Genomic DNA, 12208 nt, shown 5'->3' on the forward strand with positions numbered 1-12208 from the left:
CAATCCAAACGTACGCTATCGGGACAAAGTGAGGCCGTGAGAGAGGCCTTTTCCTTTGTTATAGAAAACTTGCTGATTATTCTAATGCACCGACACAGAACTGATAACAGCGGTGTTCTCACGGTGTGGTGTTTTTGAGGGATTCTTGGTTAACCAAATCGATATTCGATATCGGATTTCAGCCGCTGATATTTACTGATGATAATGACTACGACTTACTTCTTTAAAAAAGTGGAGTAGCACAACTTAAATAGTTTTGAATGATTTATTGTTTGATGTTTTGGCCCGATATTGTAAAAAAACATTAAAAACGAGAGTGCAAGAAAAGGTGATAGCACGAGTGCTGATCTGTAAATGAACTTTTTGGCGAAAAAAAAAGGGGGGAACACCAGACCGACACGAAACACGCAGCGCTGTTGCCGCAAAAGTAAGAGTATACGTTCTAAACATCACAAGTACAGCTGCGAAGTACCCACTAGGTCATAAACCAATTATGCGAAGCATCGCAGTACCCACCGGGCCATTTGTCATTCCGCAAAAGATCGAGGTTCCCGCTCTGCGTTTGTAAGGCATTTACACTTCATCAGTTAATGGACGGCGTAGAGCAAGCTAACTTTCAAAGCAAAACTAAAAAAAAAAGTTTCACCATCTCAACTCTGGAGATGAGAATTGCGCAGCACTGTCATTTGTATTTCCATTTGTTTACATTTGTATATTTCCGTGTATGTTTCATTTGTGTGTGGAGTTCTGCATATGTTGTGTACCACTTATGTTACCCCAATTCCCATTCCATGTGTCTGTATAACCGTGTGTGTGTCGCAGTGTGAACACCCCGCGCTGCTAGGAGAGTGCAACGGGACGAGCGCACAGCTGCAACGGATAGACAAGTGGGAAATAAGGAACAATGCGAAGCCAGCGCCCTGCCACGTCCCACCTCCTCGCGCTCGCGCAAGGAGAAAGGGGAGAATCGGCGCATGCGCAGTAATGGTGGTCACGCCGCATACCACCGGATAGAACTCCGCCATAAGCTGCTTTCGCAACTGAAAAATCTCGGAGGACGCTCGAGGTTCACCTTCAAGAGTCTACAAAGCGACAGCTTAATCTGGCCCCTTTCGAATCGCCGTCTCTATCGGTATCCGGGCATCGCTTCTCGGTGGATACCTCAACCAGGCCGCAAGGAAAGGAACGTCTTCGCGCAGGTGAAGTGCTCGTTTCAAACGACCTCAGAACGTCTACTGCACGTACAGCTGCGATGTTCCCACCACGACATGGCTCTACCTTTTGCGAATTAGTGAAATAACCGCTACTCGTCCGTAAGGTAACACGTGCATCTGCTACATGCACATGTTTCTGATGTTGCTGACAACGATGGTAAATTACGCCTGCGTTTTTTTTTTGTAATTAGTGTGCCTTTGAATCGACCTCTCGTTGTGCAAATGACATAATTTTACACCAAGTCCAATTCCGCCATTCTGCCACGCATTATTAGACGCGTTAAAAATACTTCCTGCACTACACGACATTCATAATGTGTCTATTCTTATTTTTTATGTCAAAAATTTTTAAGTATGGCCTTGGCTCTATGGAATATACTTCTGCTTGCCACGCAGAAGTCCTGCGTTCGCTTTCGGTTCGGACCGAACATTTTTATCATTTCTTTATTTGTATCTGTCTCGAACTTTAGCTCATGGACAACGCTAACATTTCGCTGACAACCGCCGACACCAATACTTCTGCGAATCGAGCTACTGTTAATGAGCTTTTAAATTCTGTGCTGATCCGTTGGGCGTGCGTTACGCTCAGAAGATAATGAAAACAAACTGCATCTGCTGTAATTACAGAAAGCGTCGAGAAAGTACACGCGTTCGAGCATGCGAGGATTAAGCGTTGCAATAAAAAATGGGGGACCCTTAAGCTTCGCCTATAAGAGCTGACAGGGATATAGCGCTATTCTGTTTTTACTGCGTACTTCAAACATTTTGTGTATGAAATATTTTCGAACTTGCTATACACCCACTACATGACTTTACGGGTGCAGTAGCGTGTGTGCCTTTTGTAGGTGGTTTGATTGATTGATTGATTGATTGATTGATTGATTGATTGATTGATTGATTGATTGATTGATTGATTGATTGATTGATTGGTATGTGGGTTTTAACGTCCCAAAGCCACCATATGATTATGAGAGACGCAGTAGTGGAGGGTTCCGGAAATTTCGACCACCTGGGGTTCGTTGACGAGCACCCAAATCTGAGCACACGGGCCTACAACATTTCCGCCTCCATCAGAAATGCAGCCGCCGCAGTCGGGATTTGATCCCCCGACCTGCGGGTCAGCAGTCGAGTACTTTAGCCACTAGACCACCGCGGCGGGGCCCTTTTGTAGGGGGTGACTGGCCTTAACTAGTCATTATAGTAACCCCATGTTCTGGCGCCCGATGGCAGTGCACGCTTGCACCACGCATTATTACGGGAATATTTCACGTTGTATTGTGAAGCATGTATCCGGGACTCGTGTGTTCGTAAATCACGAAAGTTACTTTCACTGCATTTCCAAGCAGAGGAAGTTACTTTCACTGTATTCACAAGCCGAGGCGTGGCTGTGTGGTAGAACACGCGCTTGCCATTCAGCGACGCGGGCTCGATCCCCACTTAGACCCAGAATTTTCGTTTTTTGCATCTTTCAATTTTTTTAGTCGCGGAAAGATGATTTTTCACTCGCAACGACGCCGATGCAGACGCCGAAATTTCTGCGATACAAACTCTTAAACGCTATCGCGTTAAAACTTAGAATTCGTATGGCGCACTCGGGTGACTGAAAACGGGTGTGAATAAGAAATCGCTGGAAATTAAAAAAAGAGCAATAATCAGAAAAGAAATATATTGGAGAGGTTGACTTAAGCGCAAGCGACTCTAGCCGGTACTGAAGGCGCGGAAAAAGTATTGAAGCGATGGCCGGCGCAGGTCCGGTAGGCCAATGTGTTGTGGCGAGGCTTCTTAATTTACGCGTATACTGTGGGTGTGGGCATAAAACCTGGCTGATAATGATAAAGAACTATTTTTTTCTTTACAAGCACCACTTCATTCTTAGAAGGTATGCCTGCGATAGGCTGCGATTTGTATGCATAACGCCCACTTACGAAGACAATACAGCCGCCCAATCTCGTATCACGTACGGCCACGGCGAAGGGAGGAGTAATGCCACTCAAGGCGAGAGAAATAAGGGCAAGGCGGAACCATCAGCGGTTTCATAAGCAGTAGAAAAGACGTCACTTTAAATTTGCCCCTTTACCGTTCGCGATATATTAACGAGCCGAGAGCATTGGGGTTATAGGATAGTAAGCGTTCGTTTTCTGTCGTAGTTACAGTTCAGAAATGATAGGGAAGGCCATAGAGCATAACCACACAGTGCAATAAGTAGCGCTTCGTTCAACCATATGTAGCTTTTCACTTAATCTAATTTTAGTGCCGCTTCACTTGCGTACAATCGTTACAGTAGGATACATTGACACTTTTTATGGGATCAGTCTTAACCGGCGAAGTTGACGGAGTATACATACAAGGAAAAATGCTTTACGTTTACAACTCAGCCTACATGTTCAGTCAAAAGTCGTAAAATGAGAAAAAACCAATCAAGTTACTACGATAACACGGCTATTGTTTCGAACGCTCGCGACACCTTGCTGCAGCGCGAGCGAGAAAGAAGATTGCGGAACTGCCAAGCGTGCCGTTCCTAGCTGCATCATGGCCGAGGAACGGCCGAGGGTACCCGCGAACGTTCTCTGGGAAGCTCTGGACGACGCGCTGACGCACGTCGTTCGGATACTGACGGCAGTCAGCTGCTGCATGCTACTGGTCATCGTCACGATCAAAGTAAGCCCCCGCTTCCTGGACAACAATGGCGCCGCGCTGCCTTACACGCCGCTGCCGGACACCGAGGAGCAACAGTCCTTCAGCCGAGCCACAAACGCCGCGGGCAACGCGCTCTTGCTTCTCGGGGTGGTCATCACGATGACGGTGCTCATGGTGACACTGTACTACTACCGCTTTTACACCGTCATCGGATCCTGGATCACGCTCGCCTGCGCCATGATACTTTTCATGTCGCCAATTACCTACATCGACATCGTGTTCCACAAGTACAACGTGCCGGCAGACGTATTCTCGGTCGGCTTTTTCGTCTACAACTTCATGGCACTCGGTCTGGTCGTGATTCTCTCCAAGGGCCCACTGCTGGTGCAACAGTTCTACCTGGTCGTCGAGTCTTCCTTCATGGCGATTATGCTGATCAAGTTTCTGCCTGCCTGGACCCTGTGGGTCGTGCTGTGCCTCATTCCGATCTGGGACCTTGTCGCCGTCCTGGCTGTCGTCGGGCCGCTCAGGATCCTCGTCGAGACGGCCAAAGAGAGGAATGAGGGCCTACAGCCGGGACTGGTCTTTTCTACTATGGTCGTGGGCACGTTTCCAGGTATGGCAACGCGGCCGCATCGGGGCCCTTCAAAAGACCGGCGCTCTCGTCGTCGCAAAACGTCGGAGCGGCGACAGTCCGACGATGCCGGTCCGTCTTTGCAAAGGTCGTCCGCCGTCGGGTCCTCCCAAGCACTGGTCGACCCCGGGATGTCCTACGGAAAGCCGTCTTACACTGGCTCAATCGAGCCTGAGCAATACGATCTGGCCCAAGATCAAGCCGAAAAGGCTATGTCGCGAGCTCCGGCGGCGGGAGTGACGCCATCTCAAGGTCAACCGGAACAAGTCCCGAAGCCCTCCGCGGAGTTGGAGAGAGATTCAAGTTCGGAGAGCGACTCGGAGGATGAGAGCAAGGGTATCAAGATGGGACTCGGCGACTTCGTCTTCTACAGCGTCTTGGTTGGTAAGGTAGCGACGTTCGGCGATTGGACCATCTTGTGCGCCTGCTTCATCGGCATCCTGGTCGGCATCTGCGTGACGCTATTCATGCTGGCCATCATGCAGATGGCGCTACCGGCGCTTCCTGTGTCGTTGGCGTTCGGCCTGACTTTCGTTGGCTTCCACGAGATCATTGAGAACTTCACAAGCGAACTGTTCGCCAAGCAAGCGTTGATATGAGGTCACGAACCGCGCCGAGTACACCGACTTGAAGAAACGTTTGATGCGAAATTAAAGAACGGTGATCCCAACTTAAGCTCTGTGGAGGAAGTCAGTCCAACATGGAAAGTCGATGGTACGATAGAAAACAATTGGAATATGCTATCGCAGCAACGATAAACGGTGTTTTGCATGGCATTGCGATTTAGAGGCTGTAAGAGTCCTATGGAAATTCAAAGGAACGTATTCGCGATGGTACTGTTACTGCTGATATGAAATAATTATAGACATCGTGACTTACGTCCTTGGAAAAGGTAGAATAGTAGCGCTCGGGGAATTGGTCACATTCTTCGGGGTCATAGTGGTCATCCTCGATCCTTCGGTAGTGGTCGTCCCTGCTGACCACAGCGCCGTAGACCTTCGTGATGGCTGAAAGAGGCGCAGGGACTTCAGAACATTGATGATCGATCTAGGCTTATCTAGTCTCGAATATAGATATTTGATTCATCCCTACCGAAAATTGGCATGACACACGTGCCTCGTATCCAATGATCGCGTATGAACACACAAATGTGTTCTCGTATGATCATAGGAGGTTATTGGATGCGTGTCATAGGTGTCCTATGATACTTTTTTTACACGGATGGAGATGGTATTCTGTTTATTAGACTGTTTTACGCCATCTACTGGGCTATACAGTCATTTGGTTCTTTACAAGTGAGCCGCACGACTTCCTAACCTTTTCAAGTGCTTGTACGAAGCCAAGCTTATACCGTGACATTACACAATTTTTTTAATAAACAAGCACAAAAGGAGGCTTCAGACCACTCGCTTGCACTGAAGCAGCGATAATTGTGCTTTCACGTTATCTCTTTTCGTTCTCTTTTTTTTTTTGTTATTGAACTCTAAAATATATTCTATACGCTATACAGAACTGTAAGTTTCGGCGCTTCGTACATTCATATTGCATTCAGAGTTTGTTGCTATGCAATCAGGCCTTTCTATAAAGTGTTCACTTACCACCCTGCTCGCTCACTTCGCGTAGATCTTTCGGATCGACCCATTCGCAAGGAAGAGACTCGAATATATCCTGTGCCCCCTGAAATGGAAAGAGCGCGCGCTTTGATCAGTATTAGAATTCGCATGAATATTCGCAACTTTTTTTGCAGGGGTATAAAGTCTGAATAATAGCGGCATAAAAGTCAGCCAAAGTTCTGTTTCTGATTTCAATAAAACATCTACATTCGTATATTGTGTCGCATATTTTAAAGTGTCCGGTATCTAATCTTTCGATTCACAGGTTCATTTTCAATGTAAATGATGCCCACGAGCAAGAATCTTGCATTTTTAGCGATGGGAAAAGGAGATTGAGGAGGTAAAAATTAATAAGCGCCGAAGCGTAACGTAGAAAACGACAATAAAACAGGAAAGTAGCAGGAAAAACATTCTCAAAGTTATGCTGTACCAAAACAGAATCAGATTGAATGAATGATTACTCCCGATATTTATATCCTTGGGAGTGTCGTCATAAAGCCAGTGTCCCAGGGATGACTGTTCCATTCCAGCAAATTTTTAACTGAATCAGAGCGGTTTTTTAACTAAATCACAGCGAGTTTCTAAATTGGCATTATTACTTTATTCTAACTACTTTTCTATACGACCCCTTTTATCTATTAATTATTTATTTCTTGGCGAATTTACAAGAGCGGGTGTGAGTCATTTATTAAGGCAGTCGTCGTCATCAGCTCTTTTACCATGTATTCATCGTCTCCGTACACTATTGAATTAAAAGCAAAGCGCAAAGAAGACAGGACAAGAGACAAGAAGACGACATCTTGTCCTATATTTCCTGCGCTCTGCTTTTAAGGCAATGAACCAACGCGCACATCAAAGTAATCTATTGAATTACTGAGGCTTACCCATCCTGGCAGCAATCAAATAAAGAAGCCTCACCTTACTATGCAATTATACGCTATGCATGCGTGTTTAGTATAGTATAATTCGCGTACGGCGGATTGCTGTCACTACTGCTGCTGTATGCCACTGCTGCAACTGTTTGGTGCAACTTTTTCAAGTAAAATCAACCCAAGCTCCTTGCCCCTATTTTCGGTTTTTTGAGAGCCCCGAAAGAAGTATACAGCGACACTGCGAGCAATCAAGTCAACTGGAGCGCACAACGTAGAAAAATACACAAGGCCCCTCATTGGATGTGGCAACCTTGAATGATTTGATTGATATGTGGGGTTTAACGTCCGAAAAGCACCATATGATTGAGAGACGCCGTAGTGGAGGGCTCCGGAAATTTCGGCCACCTGGGGTTCTGTAACGTGCACCCAAATCTGAGCACACAGCCGCCGCAGCCGGAATTCGAACCCGCGACCTGCGGGTCAGCAGCCGAGTACCTTAGCCACTAGATTACCGCGGCGGGGCATGTGGCAACCTTGGCACGGCGCATTTTACATATACGTACAACGTTCGCTATAATTCGCCATTTAGTTTTCATTAAGTAATTTTCACAAACCTTAAAAATTAAAACTAGTCTTCATTAACAAACATTTACTAATTTTCGCTAATTGCCTTCCACTAATTGAACTTCATTAAATGTTTAACTAAATCAAGTCGGTTAGCTTTCGTTTTCAAGAATAACTCGCGCATCGCTAATTAGCTGACTGCTCACAATTCGACATGACTGTCATAAATGCCCAGTCAAGTTATAGCTCGCTTTTTTGTATGGCTCTCCTCCCCTGGACATTAAGTCATCTTTTTTGTTTCGCTTTTTTCTTTTTCACTCCGGTTCTACGTTAAATACACCACGTTTGCACCAGACACAAGGCTTTCGCCTTCACAGAGTAACACGGCACCTGCGAGACGTTTCCGGATCCCGTGAAGACGAACGTGAGCGGCCCGATGGAGCGGGGCATCATTGCGAGTGCGATCTCGTAGCCGGCATCACGCACAGCCTGCTTGGCCATGCCGCTGTTGCGGTAGTTGTGCGCCGGACCGATGTGCTGCGCAGCGAGAAAAAAACTTTGTTAGCAGTTTCGAAAACGGGAACCACCCGTGCAAACGAACGTAGAACAGAAACATTTCTTATTTTATTTATTTATTTATTTGTTTATTTATTGATTTATCTATTTAGTCATATACCTACAGCGCCCAACTAGGCATTATTGTAGGGGGGAAACAAACAGGAAAAGATACAGGTAGTATATACAACATGAAAAGCAACAAACATTATGTAGGAATAAAGATAACATCAACAATCTACACATAAATAACATTATAAAAAGACTAAACATCACGTTACTAAGAAGCTGATACAGGTTGTACAATACGTAAAAGCAACAAAACATAATATTAGAGTAAAACTTTTAAACATAAATTAACTTTATAGATACATAACCTCATAAGAAAGACAGTAGAAAACACAACTAGGCAGAAGCTGTAAATGATGAGCTAAAGCTCAAAATATGCCACATATGTCACATAAAACCTAGTTAAACACACAATCAGCGAGGGCTTCATCAAAGGAATATATATGCCATATATATCAACGTCTTCGTTCGATGGCACATCAAGTCTCGACTAAAAGATCGCATTATCGTTGGCATGTTGAACATCACCTGCGCTGAGCAAGGGAATGAGAGCAATGTTATAATCGTTGGCGTTGTACCACCACATCTGCAATACTTTTGAAGTAATGACTCGGATACGGACGTCCGTTACAACAGAGGTCAATTTGAGTGTTTTTTACAACAGGTTATAATTTCAACATTGGGACCTCCACCCTTCCCAACGATGTAGCTTGCTAAGGGGTGCGGCAAGAACATTCGAAATTTTCGAATAGCGAACTGAATAGCGTTTTATATTATACGGTATAGGAAACTCCGAATATTTTTCAAATAGTCTTGAAATAATCTGCTAAAAATGATCGAAGGAAAGAGACGTGGGAACAAGTGGTTACTTTATTGTTTTCATAAAAGAATTACCAAGATGCATGCAGCCCGTGTAATTACGGCACTATTGACGGATGGGGAGTTTTCGCTTAGAACTCCAGTGTCGCCGAAGCAAAGGCTATGGACTATCTTTGCTATGAGTCTAAGTGCCAGTTTTTTTTTTTTTTGGTTAAAAAAATTGTAATATTATCATTTGAATATTGTTTTAATTGAAATGTTGTGGAATTCCCCGGCTGTTTTGAAAATTGTCATGTCATCAGTCCAAGCTTGCTTTGAAAATTGTTGACTTAATATACGAAAACTATTCGAATAGTATTAGATTTGTACAATTCAGCATTCACACACCCCTGGTTTAAACCCTGCAATAACCAACGTATGACATATGCTACTTTAAGTTTGATAGTTCAAAATTATGGTTTAGGCACGAGGCACTGATGACAAAAATCCAAGGCTCTTGATAAAGGTACTTTGTTTCTAAATAAATCAAGGAGCAATTAGTTAATTAGCTAGACAATAAATTAGACGTCTGCTGAAATGACAAAGCAATCTTAACTCTTATCTTGCTAAGACACATTATCTTTCACTATAGCCGGGTGATGTCGGTATTTTGATGCTTCGGTGTTTTGATTTTTTGGTGATTAAAATTTTCGGCTTTTTCTATTTTCTGTGCTTTCATTTTCGGTGTTTCAAATTTCGTTATTCGGATAATTGGGCCTTTTTCGGCGTTTTGATTGTCACCCCCAAAGAAATAATACTCATAATATTCAATAGCGATTGATACTTGAGAGAAATGCACAGTTTCACCAATAAGTTCAACGTTTTTTGCTTATATAGGCGCGCTCAATTGTCATAAATCACGAAATTGTTGAAAAACCGTATTTTGCCGACAAATTTTTTTTTCCACGTGAACAAACCTTTTTTTTTTTTCAACAGAACCAACTTCGAAACCATTGTTCTGGCTCTAATGTCAAAGCCTACAGATAAAGTTCGTCAAAATCGACAATTGTGACTAGGACCTCGCTTTCGCTCTTATCTGCTGGACTTATACCCCACCTTCCGTACGCATACTCCGCATAAGATTCCCGCGGTACGTGGGATCTGTCAATTTTTTTTCTTTTCATTGTACACGATAGCGGTTACGTACACCGGCGACGGACAACGAGGCCGCCAATATCGGCTGTTGTGATTCCACAACATCCTTCGCTGCAAAAGAAAGTCAGTCGTGTACTCCCATATACGAGCATGCGGCGCAGTCGGGGACAGCGACACAAGCAGGCACCTACCATGAAAGGCGTGTGATGGCCGAGCGCGAGCAGCCTGAGGCCGAGCCCGTGGAGGATGTTGATCATGCCGGCCTTGCCGGCGTACTTTCCGAAGGCGACCACGCGCGAGCCGTTCTCGTCGCACATGCGCTCGTAGTCGATGAGCCGGATGTTCCGCTCCAGGATGACGTCCAGCATGGGCATGTTGGCCTCCTGCGCCTTGATGGTGTGCGAGAAGAAGACGTACGTCTTGTTCGGGTGCAGCTGGTCGATGGGGACCTGCTTGACGCCGATGATGACCGGCACGTCGCTGATGTCCTCGCGCACCTCGGCGCCGGCGTTCACGTAAGCCTGCAGGTGGCGGGAATCGCGCCCGATATCAGTGCCGTTGCTCTTCGTCGAAGAGGTCGTACAGCGATTGCCAGAAGCTGAATACGTATCCAGGGCATTAATTGCCTCGAAATGTTTGGGAAGATTGATGCAACATCAACGTGATGTGTGTGCTATTTCGCGAAACCACACCCAAGTCATTCGGAATTTTTTGTGAGGAGTATCACTCCCTCTGTTCTGCAATAGTATATATCCATTACAATAAGGAAAGAAAATCTGTAACTCTTTTTGATTAGTCCTGACTTGTAAAGTACACGGCAATTTTTAAATAGACACGTTAAATCTATATTCGGTGTCACGACTCACTGACTGAAGTGCAATTAAGAGTCCGTGTGCATCTTTAAAAGAGAGCATAAAAAAAAGAGGATAAACATCATCGCACATTAATTACTTCGCAAGTCAGAACAAACATAAAAAGGTCCAAAGGCACTCCGAGTGCAGAGTCCTAAGAAATGTATACAGCGCTCGCTAATCGATCTCAAACGCTGTCACGTATTAGAAGTCAGCGCGAAGTCGGGCTTACCTGAATAGGGTAGGCCCTCCTGTTGGAAGGCTGCACGTAGACCTTGACGCCGTTCTTGGCGAGTGCCCGGACATGGTGTGGCGCCAGCGGAGCGCGCCGTTCCCACAGCGACGCATCTTCGCGCCGAATGGCGATGGTCTGCGAGCGGGAATAGCGTCAGCACGAGTGCGAGCAACTTCCCTGTGCACAAATAGGACATTTAATTTTAACTAGAAAACCTTTGAGCCCCCAACAAACTCGAATACTGACCGCGGTGTCAACCCGAAAGTTGCCGAAATCAAGTGACGATTTCGCCATATGACCATAACGTCACAGGTTGCCAAAATGTCTGCAGTCGTCGTGACGTCACTTAGCGTGACGTCACGTGGTAACGCCATGATATGACATCATTGCTTGGCCACAGGTGGGCCGATCCCGGATGCAGTGTAAAAAAAAAAGGGGGGGGGGGAGATGAGGTGCAGACAGTGTTGCCAATGGTGGCTACTTTGCGCCAAATCGGCTACTTTTCGACCCGTTTGGCTACAAAAATTTCCGCTCGGCGCCATGGCTATGTTATTGCTACATTTAAAGTTCCAAATTAATCAATAGTAAAGACTTTGTTCACAGTACCACTCTGGTTTTATTTGGCTACAAATTTGGCGATAATATTAAGTAACATGGCTACCATGCGTATTTTTGCCTTGATTTCTGGCGCCTTTTCAAGTCCCCCTCAACGGCAACCGGCGATTCAGAACACTTACAATTTCCCCGATCCTGGGGCCATCGCCAAACTGCGTTAGCTGTGCAAAGCTTTCGGAGGGGTGTGAAGGAAACGGCTTAAGAAAAAAAAAAGGGATCGCTTTAGCCTTAAGGTCGACTTGTAGGTGGAAGCATATGGTCTGAAGGTGTTACATAAGAGGAACGTATATAAATACAAATAGGCAAACAATATAAAAGGGCATAAACAATTTTGACAACCTGCGGTTCTGTAACTAGTATACGGTAAATCCGTGTAAGTACGTTGGCGTTTCCGCA

The 12208-nt window shown here is 45.3% G+C and overlaps 2 protein-coding genes across 3 annotated transcripts in view; one reads left to right on the plus strand and one right to left on the minus strand.

Annotated features, from left to right (window-relative positions):
- LKRSDH (lysine ketoglutarate reductase/saccharopine dehydrogenase) overlaps positions 1-12208 on the minus strand; it is a 35542-nt gene that overhangs the window by 21696 nt on the left and 1638 nt on the right. The window contains exons 3-7 of the mRNA XM_075873082.1: positions 11195-11332; positions 10303-10632; positions 7925-8071; positions 6084-6162; positions 5365-5492 (exon numbers count right to left, since the gene is read on the minus strand). Coding sequence (XP_075729197.1) covers positions 5365-5492; positions 6084-6162; positions 7925-8071; positions 10303-10632; positions 11195-11332 — 822 coding nt within the window. The remainder of the gene's footprint in view (positions 1-5364; positions 5493-6083; positions 6163-7924; positions 8072-10302; positions 10633-11194; positions 11333-12208) is intronic.
- LOC119164846 (uncharacterized) overlaps positions 1-12208 on the plus strand; it is a 145801-nt gene that overhangs the window by 20847 nt on the left and 112746 nt on the right. The gene's annotated exons all lie outside the window — the stretch shown is intronic.

This window comes from Rhipicephalus microplus, chromosome 9, assembly GCF_043290135.1.
Source record: "Rhipicephalus microplus isolate Deutch F79 chromosome 9, USDA_Rmic, whole genome shotgun sequence".
In the NCBI taxonomy this organism is placed as follows: Eukaryota; Metazoa; Arthropoda; class Arachnida; order Ixodida; family Ixodidae; genus Rhipicephalus; species Rhipicephalus microplus.